The sequence below is a fragment of the Scheffersomyces spartinae genome, assembly GCF_019049425.1.
Source record: "Scheffersomyces spartinae strain ARV_011 chromosome Unknown scaffold_17, whole genome shotgun sequence".
Taxonomy (NCBI): Eukaryota; Fungi; Ascomycota; class Pichiomycetes; order Serinales; family Debaryomycetaceae; genus Lizanozyma; species Lizanozyma spartinae.
Window position 1 is genome coordinate 171,997 of NW_025065064.1, and position 20,155 is coordinate 192,151.

Sequence of the window (20,155 nt, forward strand, 5' to 3'; positions counted from 1 at the left end):
AAAATAAAAGAAATTAAACTATGTAAAATAAGATAAAATAAAATACACCAACCATGTTCCTAATTAGGCAAAATCAAATCTGCCAGAACTACCGTAATCCTCCACATACTTTAAGAATAGAGATTGAAATTTCTCTGAAGTCTTGTGGTAATATAACCCAGTGATTGTACCTGATTGATCAACAAAATTATTGATCCCGTCCGGGAATGGGAAATCCGCACGTGACGACTTGTGGACGTGAGAAGTACCCCCCAACCCAGTGTTCAATGCAATGTAATAGAAGCCTTCGAATGAAGCTCCTCGTATAGATTTAATCCGAGAATCAGGAAGTAAGAATTCTTCTTTCCACCTCATGTAAATCACACCTTGTTTCAGTTTACCCTTTATGATATTCGATAACTCTTTTTTGAAAACCGTATCTGAAACTTGATGTTGGCAGTTAGTGAGTCTTCTCCAATGTTCTAGATCGTTTCTAGGGTATGATCCCCATGACTTGTTCTCTGTCAAAAAGGAGTATGATTTATTCATCGTAGAAAAATATGCAGAAGCAGAAGATGTTGATGATCCATAATCATGGTGATCTCCAGTCCTCAGAGCTTCAGCATCAAAAAAGGGATTATTAATGATTTCACCAGTGAAACATGTGGTGATTTCAGGATGATCTTCAGTTAAACCTGTGATATGTAAAAACCCAGTGACCACCAGATTCTGCCAGTCTATCAGTTGGAATTCAACAATAATACGGTATCTTTCTCTTCCTGATCGTTGCTCTCCAACATATTTGGCATTGGGTTTAAGATATGCATTGAGATATTGGTATCTTGTAGCTTCTAGATACAGGTAGTTGATCCTGGGTGAATGTCTTTTGAACCGGAAAGATTCGTATGAAATGAGTTCCCTATTCGAATGAGTATCATCTGATGAAAATGTCCGAACCGCTTCCTCAGCGACATGGTTATCTGGATTTCGAGATGAAAAGAACGCTTCTGCCTTTTGAGAAGGGGATCCAGGTTTCAGATCAACTTTCTTCTTATTACTATCTTTATCGTCATCATCGTCTTCTTCATGATCTATCACAACTCCTAGGCCCTTCCAGTGTTCTCCTAAACCTCCTGGGGACAAGTTTGAATCTCTTGCCAAATTTTCATACTTGTCCCTGGTATTATTGCTGTCATTTGTCCTTCTAAGGGATTCAGCCCTCAATCGCCTCAACTTCTCAAGATACTGTTGCCGCAACCGTATCAGATTTGCCTCAGAATCTTCTGTACTGGCACTTTCTCCAGACCCAACGATGGCACTGCCTCCAGCACTTGCAGAGGCATTTATGTCGGGCATCGTGATTATTATTAAACTAAGTACACTCTTGCGACTCTCAGATCGGGATGGTATCAGTAAGTAACTAACAAGAAAAATATACTAGGAACTTGTATACTATATAAAGCAATCCACTCAGTGATAACAATGAAGAATGAGTCTCAAGAATCTATGGATCTTTTACGGTTTCTTAACGTTGGTATTCGCTATCAATATGTGCATCCTTAGTTTACGACCACCTCTTTAAATTCTAAACCACATGACCGACTAACGGGAAATTGCCGACCCCATATTAAATACGGCATATAAATTTAGGTAGCGCGTCTCACGTGAGTAGCAATGATGATAAAGCAAGAATTATTCTACCACTACATTTACCTTGAAAGAACATAGTCTGGAGTACATCGATTGATTTTATATTTTTCTTTAATAATTAATCCGAAAACTTCCAGTGCATTGCATTACATTACGTCACACTAAATAAATTCACTTTGCACTATAATTACATCTTTCACTTCCCTTGCATTGATTATCACAACCTTACATGCCCCACGTAATTATGACCGATATACGAACCCCAAGAACCCCATTACATCCAGCTCCAAATGAAGAAGTTTCACAATTACCAAATGCCCCTATGGCAGATGAGATGGATTTGAATCCTGAGCTATATGACGATGAAGACGTCGCAGTGGGGATTGGAAGAGGAAACACCATTGTTATAGAAGAAGAAGTCAGGCCAAACGGAGAAAATAGTCAGCTGGTACAAGAACAAGGACAAGAGCAAGTTAATGAAATAATGAGTGACGAAGAAAGTGAAATGGAAGAAGTTGATGTCACCAATAAAGTGGATATCATTCTGTTAACCCCAGATTTCGATGAATACATGTCCAAACTTAATATAGCCTTCGAGGCCAACAAAGAGGCTCAATTGAGCGCATCTCAACAGAGTAACCTTGTGATGTATTTGGATGATTCGATACTAAAAGTCCATCGTAAGTTTATCAAAAGTCAAGTAAATGAAGAAATGACGTATCCTATCAATGATTTAATAGGAGATCTTACAAGTACTCTTGATGTGCTTTGGCTTTCTGTGAATTCTAGAAATAAACTTATTTTTCAAGGCGAATATCTTATAAAAGTGCTAGGAGATATGCTTGATTTCATAGAAAACTACAGATCATTAATAGATCCTCACAAGCAACATACCTTTCAATCTCTAACAGCAGATTTAGAGAAAATTTTCCAATTTTTTCAGGCGTTAGATGCCAGAATTGCATTCCTTATGGATGGCTATTCTATAGAAGGATCACTGTTGCAGAAACTTAGTGGAACCCAAGTTATTAGAGTTGTTCCAATTGCAACTCGGTTGCGTATGGCAGTGATATCTAAAATGGAACTAGTGCGTCACCAGCTTGTAAGTTTACCGCCCGACCAACAAGCAATATCCAACCTCATTGATATCGAGGTATCCAAGCTTTTTGAAGGAATTTTAGATAGAAGCTAGATACAGAAAACAAAAGACCATACCGTTCTTTGTTTTATAATTACATACATATACATATGGTAATACGCGCTACCATATATCAAGACTGCATATTACATTAAATACCATGCATTGATTTCAGTCAGTGAAATTGTTACAACTGTAAGTTAGCAATACTGATCTTGCAAATTTTTAGGGCAAATATGGTATGGCCATTTGGATCAAAGGAAAAAGACGTGGCAGAGATAAAGAAAGAATTACCTATTGATTTACAGGAGTTCTTTGACGAGGCCAATCCCAAGCCTCATTCGTCCATATTTGAGCCATCGCCCAAACAAAAGCTCGTGGAGCAAATACTACTGGAAAATGAAAAAACTGCACAATATTCACACGAGTTGGATGACTACAAAAGACAACAAAACGCTGGTGTTGTTCTGGCGGTAAATTGTTCAGAAATCAGAATGCAGATGTTGGAATGTGTAAAACAATGGAAGTTTATGGGTGAAATGAATCAGTGTTCAGATTTCGTGAATAAGTATTCTGCTTGTGATAAGATACAAAAAGACGCCTTAAAGCATTTGTTCTATGATGATTGTTATAAAGTTGAGCAATGTAAACGAATTCGGTATGCAGTAGATCTCTTTTTTGTGAAGAACTTTGGCCGATATGGTGAAGATGTCAATGAAGAGACGAAAGCCAAATTTGACGATGACATAGATAAAGCTTTCTATAGGGTATGGAAGAAATAAGCCTGCCGGATAATTGTATATAGTAGAAGAAAGGTTTAGAACGAAAAAAATGGTACAGTGAAGTTAATTAATTGACAGTTTAATTTTTTCACCAAGTTGAAGCCATAGTTGTAGTTTCTCATCAAACTTCATCGTAGTGACAAGACCTGAAGTGTTTGGGAAGACAAATATCTGAAACTTGTGTCCAACTAACTTCAGAAGTGTTCTTAATAGTTGAGTGTAACTGGGATCTTTATGAGTGGAGTCATTTGCATTTTGAGATTGAAGTCCCCAATCAAAATTTGACTTGGTTAGCTTAAATTTGATTCCCATACTTTTAGAAAGATACTTCACTACTATCTCCCAAATACCCTTTCCTACCACCACTATGTTTTCCACATTTGTCAGAGAAAATTCCAGTATGAGCCGTGGTACATTGGCCATCTTTTCATCAAAAGATAACTCCAGAGCCTCTTTAGTACATCGAAGAACCAAATCCGTGAACCCGATTTTACACTTGACCAATTCAAAATCATCACTGGCTTTCACAGCACTACTTCCATCGGAACGTATCCATTGGGAATAGTCATCGAATGGTAGCATTAATCTTTCAAGGACACATGGTAAAATCTTTGATTGGTTAAAGAGCTTCCAGAATAGATTGGAGTGATGTGCATAATGATGTTGTTGAATAGAAGATTGTATGCCTGGATTAAACCCTATGAAGACCACGACCAAATTTTTATCTAGCGATGGTTGTAGATCTTTAAGGTCACTATTTAATTCATATTGTTTCTTGACTTTCTTCGTTGGCACGACTGATTTGCGTTGTTGGGTTTTATGGGGTTTTGATATGCGATACTTGGTTGCAGTATCGCCATCGTCGTGGTTCCTGAATCGAGCTAACTGTTTTCTAATGCTTTCGTCCATATTTTGTTTCTATTTCTTTCGAGTTCCAATACTATCCGTAGCCCCCTATATTGCCAAATAGGCAAACGTAAAGATTATCAAACAGTGCTAAAGCTAGGTGGTTTGTAGTCTTTTGGTTCAAGTTGGTGGGGAACCCCAGACTTCGACTATGTACAGGCCAAGCGATGAGATTGAAATATCAACAATCGGCAATTCAAATGTACAACCACGAAGTCTGTTGGGTGAAATACAGAGGAGGGTCGTTCTTTAGTACTTGAGCTTTTAAGATAATTAGTTCTCAAATGGACGATACACACGAGATAACTTTCATTACGGTGGAGGAAGGCAACATGTCTACGCCTAAACCTAGTGGTGGAGGTAATGATGATTCTACCACTCCAGAGTTACGCAATCGAAATGGTAATAATAATAGCAGTAACGGCACTGTTAGAGGAAATACTAGCGATAGCGATAGTAGCGGTTTTATTACTGATAAAGTTTATCTTCAATCGATACTTAAGAATAATGCAAAATCAAGTGGCACGAATCGTTCCAAAGTCAATTTTAGTCCTCTTAAACAAGTTGTTTCGTATTCTGATATTCTGGACAACCATGAAAACGTTTTTTGTGAGAAACCCAAGTCACAAGGTCAAACAACAACAGCATCATCATCCGATGAACCATACTCATGGTTGGCTAATCCTATGGTCCCCTACACACTCTCGTTGTATTTACAGCTTGCATTCAATGCACTCATTTCCGTTGGAATAATATTTCTTGCTTACACTTTGTACCGGGGCATTCGTAGCGACGTTGACCACCGTATCGATCTCTACACCACCGAGGTGATGACCGAGATATCCCACTGTTCCCGCGACTACTACCGCAACAAATGTGACGGAGTTAAGCGTCCTCCCGCACTCGAGAAATCATGCGACCAATGGTTCAAATGTATGAACCGCGACCCACAACAGATTGGCACTGCAAAAATAACTGCTGAGGCGTTTGCCGACATCGTCAACGGTTTCGTTTATAAAATCAGTTGGAAGTTTGTAATAATAGTTGTGGCATTCTTTATTGGAGGATTGGGATTTACAAATAAAGCATTCTCATCTTATCGTCATTCTCTAAATCTTCAACACCAACAACTGCTTGTGGACAAGCTCCAAGCCGAAGTTCGCAACCACCACGAAACCGAAATGAGATTGCGAACCCAAGTCGCAGCACTTGAAAAGGAAAGAGACCTGACTCCAAACTTTCAATCCGCACACTCATTGTTTGCAGTACAAGCGTCTTCGAATGCGTTTGATGTGTCACCCCTACTTCATCGGAAAAGGCCCTAACTAAATCCCCTTAACACCGTAACCATTTTAATCCATCCAGCCATTGCTCAAAGCACTCCATTGGTGTAATACTATTTTATGCATTTGTGTTTGTGGCCCACTTAGGCAAACATAGTGCAGCACCTACCTTTACCTAAAACGCTTTAATTGTCACTTGCCCTTCCTCATTTAATGCTTTCTCCTTCATTACACAACCGCTTTTGGCGTGCGAGGTGCTAATCGCTTGGAGCAAAAAGTTTCTCGCACCATAGAGGCACCCAAATCGGGTAACTGTTCAAAAACTTGAAACTAGATTTTGCCAGAACCGTCACAATAAGATCTATGTTTCGTCCCAATTGGTAAGTTAGGGAGAAAGCAAGCAGATGAACCCAACTCTATATATAGGTCGTTGGCGATATTCTATATATATATCGTCAATATCCCATCTGATATGATTTCGCTTTACAACTTCGGTTAACTTGATTGAAATGTCTTCAATGTCGCACCACCAAAAGACAGAGATAGTTTCTATCAACCTCACGGCTCCTTCGAGCTTTGATGATAATACGCTTGCAGATAAGCTCGATGTCAATACCAAGTTATCTTCAGAACTCGTCCCCGAAGAGGATGACAAGGAGAAGAAGCCAAAGGCTCCACAGGCAAGTATGCTTATGTTCACAGTTGGAAGCGACTACATCTATTTAGCTGTAGGAGTTGCATTTTTCGCAGTCGCATCGTTAACCACTCCAGGTCAGACCATGCTTTACGGTGAGATCTTCAAGTTTATGAGTAAGTTCTTAGCCAAAGACCCAGAGTTTCCAGATGCTACATCATTTATGAATAAGATAAGGTTGTACTGTGGTATTCTTATGATAACTGGGGTAGGGAATTTGTTGTTCTGTTGGATCGGATGTTATTTCTGGATGAAATTTGGTGAAAGACAACAGGAAAGGGCAAGAGTCGCCGTGTTCAATCTGTTGCTCCAACGTAAAATGGACTCTTTTGATATGAACGATAACTTTAGCGGGAAATTGACCCAAGTGCATCGTTCTATTGAAGAATTACGTTCTGGTTGTGCCGAATCTTTGGGAGGGTTGGCTTTATGTCTTGGAGGAATTATCGCCTTGCTTGTTACTGCTCTATACCACTCCTGGTCTGTTGCTTTAATCATGATGTCAAGTATCCCTCTCATGGGATTTTCTACGACTATATTTGGGTCATTGTCATTCAAAGCCATGCAAATCGAAAACTCCCACAGTGCCCAAGGATCCAAGGTTCTTGATTGGGCCTTTAATGCTGCTGAGATTGTTCGGGTTTTCAATGGCCAATTTGTAGAAATGGCCAAATTCAAGAAGAGCGTAGACTTGTCCACTAAGTCTTTTGTAAAACATGCCAATTTCAACTCCATCAACGTGGGTGTTATCAAGTGCCTTGTATTAATGATGTTTGTCCAAGGGTTCTGGTGGGGTAACTACCAAATTGAAAAGAAAAGAATCTCGATTTCTGAGCTTTTCACCACCTTTACTTCATGTTTGTTACTCGGAGGTAACATTGCCCAACTTTCAACTCTTTTACAGAAGATTAACCAAGCTAAAGCTGGTGCTGCTGAAATTGAAAAGTTCATAAAGGAAACTCCTGAATCAGAGGCCACCCTGGAAGCAGAAGAGCTTCCCATTTCCGTTGAAAATAACACTATTGAGTTCTCAGACGTCTCGTTCAAGTACCCCACCAGAGAAAACATAGTTTTGGATAAAGTGTCTGCCAAATTTGACTCCAGTGCCCTCAACTTCATTATTGGTAAATCAGGGTGTGGTAAATCTACCATGTTCCAGTTGCTTATCAAATCATACAAGCCACAATTTGGCTCTATTATGGTAAACGGCGTTGATATTAATAATTACTCCACCTCAATGCTTTCTTCGTTCATCACTACCGTTTCCCAGTCTAGTACAATCTTCAACGCTACAGTAAGAGATAATATATGCATGGCTGTAGCCAGCAGGTTTGAAACTACTGATGAGGTACCCCTTCCACATATTCAAGAAGCTTGCAATTTTGCTTTACTCGACGACGTGATAGAATACTTTGAAGATGGCTTTGATTCTATGCTTACACCTAGGAACTTGTCTGGAGGTCAACAACAGAGAATTGAGATTGCCAGAGCCAAATTGAGAGACACACCCGTTCTTATTCTTGATGAGTCTTTAAGTGCCTTGGACAGTTTAAGAAAGGGGAAGTTAATGCGGTCAATTCGTGACTGGAGAAAGGGACGTTTGACCATCATGATTACCCATGATTTGGAGTACCTTGAACCGCAAGATAACATTGTTTTAGTTGAAGACGGTAAGGTTGGTGCGGCTGGAAAGTTTGAGTCTTTAGCCGATTCCAAACTCATAAAGTCCATTCGCGAATATAAGCACGCGGTCGTGATGAACGGCGGAGACGAAGCAGAAGACGATGAATTCAGGGACAAGGGCGAAGATTCCGAGCGTAATTCTTATGATTTCATCCACAGCCCTTACATTTTGAAGGACCTTGAGAAGAATGAACCTGTCAACGAAGACGATAACGACAAGACAAAGAAGAAGATGATGAAGAATGAACAGGAAGCAATGGTCTCGATATTTACGATTCTCATGAAGTCAAAAAGTCAAATCCAGCATTTATCGGTCGTGTTACTTGGGATCGTGTTGGCCATGGTAAACGCCGCCTTCACGCCCGTTTTCTCGTACTGTTTTGCTAAACTATTGGTGAACATGGTGAACGTTTCGGTCGGGCTCTCGAACAAGCACGAGTTGCTTAAATGGTCGTGTGTTATTATCGGTATATCTGTTGGTAACGGGTTGACTACTTACCTTGCGGAGTTTGTTATGGAAGTTGCTGGGGAAAAATGGGTAGCCAACATGAAGAAGACAATCTTTGAAGCCATTAACGACAGAAAATTGGATTTTTTTGCCGACCCATTGAACAAACCCGCTATACTCACAGGTTTATTGATGAACGATGCTCGTGACTTGAGAAACCTTATTTCCATCTTTCTCCCTACCATTTTCCAGTTAGTTTCTATGTTAGTCGCGGGTTTAGTCTGGATGTTTATCGTTGGGTGGAAACTCAGTTTGGTTGGGATCTCCTTCATCCCTCTCGTGATGATTGTTGTGCAAACTTACTCCATGGTATTCCAACAGTTTGAAAACAGATACAAGACATCTGTGGCTAACATTGAAAACTCTGTTCATGAAACGTACAAAGGCATCAAGTGGATCTTTGTTAACAACTCGACGTCTTATTTCGCCCGTAAGTTCAACAGAGAGCTTATCCCCGTCAAGGCATTTGGAACCTCCAGAGCCGTGTTCAGTGGGTTTGGTATTGCCTTGACAGGGTTGTGCACTGCTGTAGCCACGGGGACCCTTTTATATTTTGGTATGAAGTTGATCTCCACGGCGGAATACAATAGGGCCCAGTTCTTGCAGGTGGTAACGTTGTTCATCTTCACGGTCTCGCAAGCATCTATTCTTTTGTACAAGTTCCCAGACATCGCCAAGGGCAAGAAGGCGGGCAATGCGTTCCTTCGACTCTTGGAGTTATCCATTGACGAAGATGTCGCCAGGGGAACCTTGAAGAATTTAAAGACCAACAACACACCAGTGGTGGTGGAGTTGAAAGATACAACTTTCAAATACGCTCCTACATCGAGAAAAGTTTTGAACAAAGTCTCATTCCAATTGAAGCAAGGCTCAGTCACGGGGATCGCTGGGTTATCTGGATCTGGGAAGTCCACCATTGCTTTGCTTCTCTTCAAGTTGTACGAGGTAAGTAACGGCATGATCTACTTTTGGGGCCAAGATATTAAAGACATCGACACCTACTGGTTACGGTCAAAGATATCGTTCGTTCCACAACACGCCAAATTCTTTGAAGGAACCATTTTTGAGAACTTGATCTATGGAATCGAAAACTCCCAAACCATCCGCGACTCTGCCGTGCTTGAGGTCCTCAAGTTAGTCAACTTGTTCGACTACATTGTATCTTTGCCTGAAGGGATCTACACCCGGATCGGCGAGGGAAACCTGTTGTTCTCCGGGGGACAGCTCCAACGACTTGCAATCGCGCGCGCGGTCATGAAGAACCCTACACTTCTCGTGTTGGACGAATGCACGTCGAACTTGGATGTGGAGAACACAGACCTCATTGGTGATGCCATCACCAGAATCCTGAAGGAAAAGAAGATGACCATCTTGGCCATCACTCACGATAACCGGTTGATGGAGAAGCTTGAGTCCATCATGGTGTTGAGCAACGGTAAGATCATCGACAACGGTTCCTACAATGAGGTTTGTGAAAAGCACAATATCTTTTAATTTGAGTCGTTTATTTCAGTTCTTTTCATACAACAATTATTAATAATAAGTTTATATCATTTCCATTCTATCCCTTTAAAGCTTAACAGAGATGTAAGGCACGTCAACCTCTTCGCCTTCTTTATCGTAACACAAGACAACCAAATTCAACGTCTTCACGTGCTCAGGGATATCCTTCTTGGTGACTTCCTTGACCAATTGGGAGATGGTCTTTGGAAGCTTGTCCTTAACCTTCTTGGGAGGTTGGAAGGAAGCATATAATAACACAACATCATAAGATAACATACTGATTTCCAACCCTTCTTCCTTTTCAAACTTGTCTAACAATTGCTGCAAGGTCAAATCACCTTCTATTTCGAATTTACTCCAGATTTCATCAAATGTCTTGTCATTATACTTGCCTTGAGGAGACTTGACTGGCTCAGAAAAGCCCACAAATGGAAGTGCCAAGTTCACAAATCCATTCTTGTAAACTTCAATGTCACTATGTTGAGCAACAACCTTGTAGAGCTCCAAACAAACTAACCCTGAAACTAAAGCTGTAGTTGTGGCAATAGCAGGAATGATCTTACCGGCAATGAATTTTGTCTTGGAAGCATCTGCTGTCTCAATAGAGTAGTTCAATGCTCTACAGTTTGAGGCCGCAGAAATAAATTCAATGTGGTGGTTGGTCTCATCATCCTTTTCAAATTCAACAGGGTTCAACCTATAGCCAGCCAATGAAGATGGATTGGGCAAAGTGTTGGCAACCTTCTTCACATCATCACTTTCCAAGGTTGGCCCAGCAGCTTTAGCTTCTTCCTCAGCTTCAGCATCATTTGTAGCAATCTTCAAGTTAGATTGAGGAATAAATTCAGGAACATCAACAGACTTCAACACTCTTTCATAATCATCAATGGTGGCACTGGGGTCTTTCAAACCATATACATAAGCCAACAAGTTGGCACCTCCTACAATGAAGTTAAGGTGATCCTGGTTTTTGATATCAAACTCTAAAGGAACTGGAACTCTCTTGGGTGGAGTCCAAAATGGTTCTCCACGAGCAGTTGTAGAATCTGGTGGGAAGACATATAAAAGTTGCTTGATATCGTGGTTATATCTCTTCTCAAAAAGAATTCTTGCCCACTTGATACAATCTTCAAATGTGTAAGGACGTTCATTCAAATAAGTGGCAATGTTTTGCAATGTCAGCTTGATATCGTGTTGTTCCTTCAAATTCTCTTCAACATAATTGGGTTGACCCAAGTATAAATTAACTGTTTCGGGAGTACCCGTGAACAATTCATGGAAAATATCCTTTGCCCATGAAATGGTGTGTTCGATTTTACTTGGGAATGATCTTAATGTACAAATTGGAATAGACTTCTCTGGTGGGTCATGAGAGGAACCATAAGATTCAGTTAGGTGGGGAACAATTACTTGGGTGTTACCTTTAGTACCAAGAGTACCTGACTCCAACAATGGCTTCAAATAGAAGACACAACGAGAATCCACATATCTTCTGGTGTCAACATTATCCAAAGCATTAGTCACTAAATCAAGACCATTCCAGAATTCGTCATTGTAAATATGTTCCGTTTCTTTCCCAATCTTATCTAACCTTGATTCTATCTTCCCCTTCAAATCAGGATTCATGGCTGCAACAGCAGTTGCTGCAACTTCTGATTTATTCCTACCAACATCTTTAGATCTGAAAAGGAATTGCCTATTTAAATTCGACTTTTCAATGGAGTCCATATCGGTAATGATAATATTACCTTCAGGACCTGATCCCAAACCCATCATAGCCCAGTTCTTTAAGATCTCACAACCAATTGCACCAGAACCAACTAAGAAAACCTTCAAGTTGGCAATCTTGGTTTGGAAATCTTTACCAAAAACAGCAATTTGCGCATCATACCTGGACCCAGTTGGCTTATTGTTCTCGAAAGTTCTGGGAAACTCCTTGGCTGGAGGTAATGATTCTAAAGAATCATAATAGAGCCATTGCTTGATTGGAGTGAATTTAGCAGTAGAACATTTCAACACTTCTTGAGCAATCAACCCACCAAAGAAAGCTACCATACCAGGAATATCACCAGTGGCCTCGTATGCCAATTCCCTAATAATATCTTCATTAATGGAGACACCTTCGCCTAAAATTTTAGGGTATGAAGTGGCCAATTCGGTTGCGATCTTAACCACTTCATTGGCATCTTCTTCAAAATAAGGTTTGGGTAATTTTCCTTGATGTCTAGTTTGGAACCCTTGCAATGCTTGGAAACCCAAATGTAATTGAGCTGGTCTATCAAACTTTGCAAAATCTGAAATAAGGTATTCTGGGTCTGAAAATTGATCCTTCAAACTCTTGAAGTTTATGGTCGTAGGTACTTTGACTTCAGTGTAAGTACCATTCTTTTCATACTTACCATAATCAACACCTTCATCCAACTTTATCTTGAAAGCATAAGGACCCAAGACTTTAATCTTAAAAGGAGTTCCATCGTTAATCTTGGGCATACCAACCACTTCAGAGAACTTAACATAATCACCATCTTCCATACCATGTCTTGTTTCACCCAACATAGTGACTGTACCATCTGGTTCTATATCAGAAATTAAACCAGTATGAGGTTCTTCTCCATTAGTATCAACTATGGTAAATTCATCCCCAAAGTCAACGAATAATTGACCAAACAAACCTCTAAGATCTGCATTAATATAACCAATCCCGTTGGCATGTGTGAAGTCGTTGATCCTGACTTGTTCTTCAAACGACACATTAGTAGTGACAATGATCTTGAATTTGCCCAAAACTTGTTCAGACAAGTCATTCACAATAGAAATGGGAACATACTGGTTCAATTCGGTTAATTTAGGCTTTGACGCTTCATCTCTACGTTTACCCAAATCATTCTCAGATAAAAAGAATTGGGTCGACAAATCTGCCATTTCTACGGGATTAGGATCGTACAAGCTCAATGACTTAACTCCGGCTAACGCCACGTTCTTAGCAATCTCGATCCCTAAACCCTTCAATCCAACTATAAGGACATTGGATTGTTGCATCTTCAACATGGCCTCCTTACCTAAAACGTACAATTGTCTGGAATATAAGCCCTCATCAATTGCATCAGCAACTGGGACTGGTGAATCTATTTGCATACCTTCGGACATAACGTATTGATTTGCCGCCGAATGATTATTATGGTTGGAAAGTTGTAGTGATAGTGGCAATCGAGTGGATTTGTAAAAGTTTGAAATTGTTCGAGACAAAGTCGAGAATACTAATCACGTGATTGTATTAAAAACGTGAGTAGTCACGTGTAGATACAACCACCTTTGAAATATTCTTTACCTTAAACATGTATGTAAATTTGCCAGAATGAATGTAAATAGTTGAATTGTTGTCCATACAGACGTAGGCATAGTAAGATTCTAGAAATTTACGTTTACAAGTTAAATATTTAATCTTTCCATAGTTTTGGTTCGGGGTCAACAAACAAAAATCCGTGGCATGAAACGCCGACAGAATTTAATAGTGACTTTTCAAATGACTTTGTGGAAATGCACCACAAGAGTAACTTTACAACTATAACACATTGTTACTCCTTACCAACAAGCAAGAGACAACCGGCAACCAATAAAAAACAAATGAGGTCAAGTGAGATCACACATTATATGTGTGTGTGATTCATCTTTAGCAAGGCAATTTGAAAAAAAAAAAATTAAATCCTTTCAAGATTGTAGGCAAATAGTTTGAGAAACAGGAATATTTCCAACACTCTCTCCATAAGCCATACCGTACTACATTTGGTGTATTGTGGAAAACAAGTTTATTTCATATTGCCTATAACAAACACCACCCTCAATATTATATCACCCACGACATGAAGTTTTTGCTTGCCTTTAATGCACAATATCTCCGGCTCCTGTCCGTAGTTTGGACAAAATCTCTCATTTATAATACCATTTTCATCATTTATAATACCATTTTCATGGTCGCTTCTAAAAAGCTTGTGCCTGGCATTTCATAAAAAATTATGTTACATAAATAATAACGGAATCACAAATATGAAAATCAAAAAAAAAAAAATAAACTAAAAAAATCCGTAATTCTTTCCTATTGTTATGCGTGTTGGACACATTTTTATTGTTGCTAATAATATGTGATGCCCTGTAGATGGAATTCGCCTCAATAGGCAAACTTCATTTTTACTCAGCTATGATTAATTTTTATTTTTTGGACTAATATCCTCGTTTAGAGCCAAGTACTAAATAGAGTAGACGGCAGCACCGCAAGGTGTGGTGGATGATGGACTGTTTTCGTCTCAGGAAATAATAAGCGATCTGATATATTATTTCGCTTGAGATCTGATTCTATGTATTCCGACGACTTCGAGCTTGCATCAATCAATCTAATCATATAGCAAATTGAAAATTATAAAAAAGGGTAAACATTCGCTTTCGCAACCAATTGATGAATGTTTGAGGCTTTATTGACGGAGTCGATTAATAAATCGCCAATTGGGCTAATCATTGATTAAGAAAGGATCAAGTGCCGTGTTCATACATACGTCGAACGTCGAACATTGAACGTCAAACAATATTTATGATAATAAAGCAGAAAAAATAACTGTATCAATGGACTGCGAAATTGTAACTAGGAGATATCGGAATTATATTCTTTTGTTATTGATATCGGTTAAACCCAATACCACGGAACAATTGTGGCTAAATCAAGAAATAACAATAAGGATACAAAAAAACACAGCCTTTGTATGCTTTATCATACCAGGCTGTTCTTTAGATCTTTCTTTCCTCGCATGATTGCTTCAAACTTTAGGGGGTTTACATGGTATTCACCAGCTAGAGCCACTTGCATCACTTGTTTTCTGACAATAGTTTTGGATTTGACTCACTTAATTCTTTATTGTCACACTTGATTACCCTTGGTTATTGTACTTTACGAAGGTGCATGCAGTCAACTTTGTGCTAAGTTGGTCAAAAGCTTATTACGAGGGCAATTACGAGGGTACTCAGATGGAATTGCGGCTATGTAGGTATACACTTAAATACAAAACAACAAAATACTAGCGTAAATTTAAATTGAATTACGTAGATGAAGTTGCTAGTCAGAAAGTGGTAGATTAAGGCTACAATGAACCATAGAATTACATATGAAGATGCCGACTAAGTTGGTTGAAAAATGCAGGGCCATAATGGGCCTGCCTAACGGGATGTAAGTGTGTTCGTTTGTTGCGAAGTAACAAGGAAACGAAGAATTCCCCATTTGGTTTCAAATCCTCTTCTTGTCTTACCAATCTCTATTCCTGGAGAGGCTTAACCATAGTGTAGTTGAATGAGTGGATCCTGCCACAATGAGGACAAAAATTTAAATTTCTTTGTATGACCTCGACTATAGAGTTTAATCCATATGTAACACACTTTCAACCATTATAGATGATGCGAAGAGAAAATCAAATTCAAAACCTTATTCTTTAGTATCAGTTGATCCACACTATTTTAAGTTGTCTACTCACGACATTTGTTTTTCAAAGGATATCAAGAATGAATATCCGAATCCTTCTTCCGAAGTGTTTCCATTTTATGCATGGTTTATTATCTTTGAAGTTTAACAGCACTCATCTTCGAGTTGTTTTGCACGACTGTCAACAATTAATGTCTTAGTTATTGCGCGGATAACAGAAAAAAACACAAAGCCTTTTGTTTGGGGGAGAACAGAACTGTGCATCTTTGTCTTCCTCTTGATTTTATGCACACGATGTCTTCTGGAAGAATAAGGACCTTTTGAATTCGACCTTAAAGAAAAAATTCGCAACCAAATCAGTGTGTGGTTGTGAACCTTTCCGTTCATTCACTTGTACTGCAACTTAGTGGATGCTTTTCGGAATATTCCATTTGATTGTGATTACAGTAACACAATGCAATTCTTGCGCGGACAGGGTAAAAGAAATTTGAGAGATAGTCAACTGAAATCACGAACTTCAAGTTCTATGAGCATGTCACCTGACTCTTTAGCTTGAAGAGCATCAGAAAACAATAGTACCACAATTAAGCAACGACCTCACTCCTTCTTGGTTTATTTAATTTCTATTTTCATCATTCAACTGTACATTGGTATTGTTTATTTTCAAAAGTGAAGTCTGCATAGGCGAGTTGGCAAGCATTCCGATAAAAAGAGCAACCCCTAAAAAAATAATTAGCGAAGTAAAGGAAAGACCATCATTAAAGAATGTTTCATACAAAGAGATAGACCCAAAAGAATTCCAGAATCATATCTGAGTTTGAATTATCCGATTAGATGTGTGTCAGTCAGGGCGATCAATTCTACAAGAAATAGAAATGTGATACAAAGGATATTGAAATAGGCTCCTTTTCAAATTTAATCTTAAGGAAAGCTTTTTTTTCCTATTTGGAGGGGGCTAATTGACATATGATTCTGAAGCAGAAGATTGCAACACAGATACTCCTATGTAAGGATTATTTGCTAGAGTTTGAGAACTTGCGTGACCACATAAGTTTAAATGATTTCTTAAAGGCAAAGTGTTGTCATGGAACCTCCTTCAATTAAATGTGAGAAATTTAATTTAATACGAAAAGAAAACCCAATGTAGTGAAGCAACCATTGATTTAAAAAAATGCTTCGAAGTTCTATTTTTTTACCTGCCATCACCTTCTAATACTGAAAATAACATTTGACAAACTAAAACTAAAAAGTATCCAAACATAAATCGGGCTTTACCGAAGTATTGTGGCAATTCGATTGGAGCTCAATATGCCATGGGATTTGTGAGCAATTCAAAATACTGTATAAGGAAACTGCAACGCTTCAATTCTCCCCTGGGCTCTCATTTTATTTTTTTAACTTAAAGAATATTATTTTGCAATTGACGCAAACATATACCTTTATGCGCAGTGTTTTTTGATTGCATACTATCCTGTATACAACTACAAGCATTACATGGTCATGCGCTGTAAGTTACATGCACGGAAGTGCTTGCAGTAAATAAGCCGACACCTTTATGCGGTAGAAAATAATTAATCGTAGTTTTGTTTTACAAAGCGGCACCTATTGTTGACACGCTGGCGCGGGCAGAGCCAAACAAACATTGAGAACTCCAAGATCATGGTTGGTGGTCGGTTCGGTATATATATGGAATACATACACCATTATATGTAAGGATTAAAGATTGGGCATTTCTATGTATTGCACCAAAAAAAAAAAATCCACCACCCCCAATTGTTTATAACAAGCACATAGAACCTCTTCCTAAGTCAAACATACTGGAAACAAAGGGGCAATCAAAGCATTCAAAACTTCTGAGACGATAATTACCAATTCGTATCTCATCATCACCATTAACAATTGCAAACTACACCAGTTCGTGTTTTGACATAAAACATACACCATCAACGTGTCGAAGACTTCTTACCAGAGCTGGCTCAAGCATATATAGTCTGGGGGTTTTTTTATTTTATGTTTTCTGGTACTTTCCTTTGTTATCTTAGAAAGGCTCTACCCCCTTTACAGCCAACGATCTCAATAAAGGAATTCTTTTCCCTTACATTTATAGAGCAGTCAAAACTATTTTAGAACTAGTTATTGATTTCTCATTAAGTGTAGACTTTTTGATTTCGATTTGATTTGTTCGTTAACAGAAAGTGGGCTCCATACCAAATTGTGTCAAATAGCTTCACAGCCCTGACCCAAACTTACATTAGACAAGATATTCAAGCCAGTCAGTTCAACATTAACCACAACGACAAATCCATAAGGAAATCAAAAGCTCCAACCACATTTCACATTCATTTATCTTTCAGCTGATTCCATTCTATTCATATCGCACTGACCAAAGTTCTTCCTCCTCCTTTGTCATCTATACATTTTATCCTAACGAGTCCCCAATATTGATTTTTTTTATAACTTACTCTGTATCCTGTTAAAGATATCCTAAGTCTCAGTCCCACTTGTTACATTAGGATTATAAACACTCACTGTTTTGCGAACAATTGGAGTTATTCACTTGGCTACACCATTGTCATTTTGACTTTCTTTGTTAGCCCAAAAATTATCATAGGTCCATTTTACAGAGTTGACAATAAAGCTGGACTTTCTCCCATTGTAAAGGTCAAAACAAAGGGATATTTAAGATCTTCCGAACTATAGTTAGGAACCATATTACTTCAAGTTATTGCTATGCCATGTCGTACGACCAAAACCAAAATAACGTACAACCGCCTTACGCGATCAATTATCAAGATCAGTTAGCGAACACTCAGCAGTCTGTCGTCTACCCCTATCAATTCAACTATGGGAAGCAACAACTGCCGCAGCAGCTATCTTTGCAACAACCTAGCCATCACCTTCAACAACAGCAACAACAGCTGCAGCAACAGCTGCAACAGCAGCCTCATGCACAGCCGCAGCTGCAACTACAACAATATTTAGCTCACGACCAAAGTCAGCATGCATTGCAAAACCCATACCAGGGTCAGCTTCCTACAACTACTTTTCATAACCCTCAAATAATACCAAGCAGCATTTCTTCCCATCAACAGGGACAATATCCGCATCAATACCAACAACAATCTCAAGCCCCTCAATTACCGCAGGCTGGAGGTTCGGTGTTGAGTCCTCATGGAACATCTACCGATCAGCATCGATACTACGGGTACCAACAGAAATTTGGGCGTCACAAACAGCTGCCACTTCAGCAACAGCTGCAACAACAACCCCCTCAACAGCATTACCAACAAGCACTTCAGCAACTGCCGTCGCTGACTCAACTGCATGTGTATGATACTACATCAAGTACCGGGACCCTAACATCCCCGGCAACTACAACACCGTCAACAGCTACCATTACTCCCAATAATGTTTATTATAATAAGGGACCTTACTACTCTGGTCAACAACCTCCAGTTTATCAGCAACAAGTACGTGCTCCTCCAGCACAACCTCATGCCCCTCATATTATCCCTATTCATCATCACCAAGGCTTGCAGCACGGTGCTTACCACCAACTGGGAATGTTGGCTGGGCCTCCCAAAGTACCAACTCCTAGCACGGATAATCATGGATTTGGAGGACAGGGACCATCTCAACTTTCACGACTATCTTCATCTGGCTCTATGGAAGTAACACCTCATGACTCTGAAAACCTACCACACAGTCTTACTTCACAGGAATTGGTGAAACAGATACAAGAAGTACTTCCCCACCCACCTTTAGTTAGTTCTGAAGTCCGTCCGGACTCCTACTCCCGATCAAATCAACGAAGGGCCAAACGTAAATCTAAGTTCACCAAGAAACAAGACGAAATGATAGTTGCACTTAAAAGAGAAGGTAAAACTTGGGTAGAAATAGCAGAGATTACGGGCGTTGGTTCTTATTTGGCAGCCAGAAATCGGTACCAAGTTATAGTTGGACAACAGGGGAACAACAATAGCTCTTCTTTCAGCGTTGATGATAAAAACTTACTTAAGAACTTGTTAGACATTGCTGAGTTAGAGAAGTGGAGATTCATAGCTGTGGAGTTGGACAAAGCCACAAGCAAAGACTTTACCGATAAAGAGTGTCGGGACATGATTAAACAACTTTACATGAGTAATCCGGAGTCATTTGGTATCACTGAAGAGACTCTTCACGAGTGCATAAAGGAAAAGAAGATTACAGAAAAGATTATTTCCAGTTCCAATGCCAGTACTAGTGATCGAGAATCAACATATAATGATGTGATAGAGAAGAGCAGTGGTGCTTCTAACGCTGCCAACATCAGTACCACCACAATTGCATCATCATCTGTATCCAAGGATTCTTTTGATAATAAGCCAGAAGCAATAGGAAATAATCGTTCTCTTCTTGAAACCCAATTCAAACCTCCGATGGATTCTTACAAAGGCTATTATCAGTAGTTCAACCCCACCCCCACTTCACTCATCGATTTGCATTACATTCATTCATTAAAATTAATTTCCTTTCTTTCATTTCACATGTATTAAATTATTTTTCTTTGGGTGGACCTTTGTCATAAC

The 20,155-nt window shown here is 39.2% G+C and overlaps 7 protein-coding genes across 7 annotated transcripts; 4 read left to right on the forward strand and 3 right to left on the reverse strand.

Moving 5' to 3' along the window:
- Nucleotides 1-63: 63 nt before the first annotated feature.
- Nucleotides 64-1,335, reverse strand: KQ657_001656 (glucose-induced degradation complex subunit; the record flags this gene model as incomplete). Its single annotated transcript, XM_043192443.1, has 1 exon — nucleotides 64-1,335. The coding sequence occupies one exon, from the start codon at nucleotides 1,333-1,335 to the stop codon at nucleotides 64-66; it is 1,272 nt and encodes a 423-aa protein (XP_043048107.1).
- A 538-nt stretch (nucleotides 1,336-1,873) lies between these two features.
- KQ657_001657 (TFIIH complex subunit) lies at nucleotides 1,874-2,821 on the forward strand (the record flags this gene model as incomplete). Its single annotated transcript, XM_043192444.1, has 1 exon — nucleotides 1,874-2,821. One exon carries the CDS (start codon nucleotides 1,874-1,876, stop codon nucleotides 2,819-2,821), a length of 948 nt encoding a protein of 315 aa, XP_043048108.1.
- A 182-nt stretch (nucleotides 2,822-3,003) lies between these two features.
- On the forward strand, nucleotides 3,004-3,549 carry KQ657_001658 (uncharacterized protein; the record flags this gene model as incomplete). The annotated part of the gene is made up of 1 exon (XM_043192445.1): nucleotides 3,004-3,549. One exon carries the CDS (start codon nucleotides 3,004-3,006, stop codon nucleotides 3,547-3,549), a length of 546 nt encoding a protein of 181 aa, XP_043048109.1.
- A 63-nt stretch (nucleotides 3,550-3,612) lies between these two features.
- On the reverse strand, nucleotides 3,613-4,458 carry KQ657_001659 (uncharacterized protein; the record flags this gene model as incomplete). The annotated part of the gene is made up of 1 exon (XM_043192446.1): nucleotides 3,613-4,458. One exon carries the CDS (start codon nucleotides 4,456-4,458, stop codon nucleotides 3,613-3,615), a length of 846 nt encoding a protein of 281 aa, XP_043048110.1.
- A 281-nt stretch (nucleotides 4,459-4,739) lies between these two features.
- HST6 (ATP-binding cassette alpha-factor transporter) lies at nucleotides 4,740-10,117 on the forward strand (the record flags this gene model as incomplete). Its single annotated transcript, XM_043192447.1, has 3 exons — nucleotides 4,740-5,740; nucleotides 6,073-6,086; nucleotides 6,336-10,117. 3 exons carry the CDS (start codon nucleotides 4,740-4,742, stop codon nucleotides 10,115-10,117), a joined length of 4,797 nt encoding a protein of 1,598 aa, XP_043048111.1.
- A 75-nt stretch (nucleotides 10,118-10,192) lies between these two features.
- On the reverse strand, nucleotides 10,193-13,273 carry UBA1 (E1 ubiquitin-activating protein; the record flags this gene model as incomplete). The annotated part of the gene is made up of 1 exon (XM_043192448.1): nucleotides 10,193-13,273. The coding sequence occupies one exon, from the start codon at nucleotides 13,271-13,273 to the stop codon at nucleotides 10,193-10,195; it is 3,081 nt and encodes a 1,026-aa protein (XP_043048112.1).
- A 2,768-nt stretch (nucleotides 13,274-16,041) lies between these two features.
- AAF1 (C2H2-type transcription factor AAF1) lies at nucleotides 16,042-20,035 on the forward strand (the record flags this gene model as incomplete). Its single annotated transcript, XM_043192449.1, has 3 exons — nucleotides 16,042-16,063; nucleotides 17,821-17,863; nucleotides 18,658-20,035. The coding sequence occupies 3 exons, from the start codon at nucleotides 16,042-16,044 to the stop codon at nucleotides 20,033-20,035; spliced, it is 1,443 nt and encodes a 480-aa protein (XP_043048113.1).
- Between the last annotated feature and the right edge of the window lie 120 nt (nucleotides 20,036-20,155).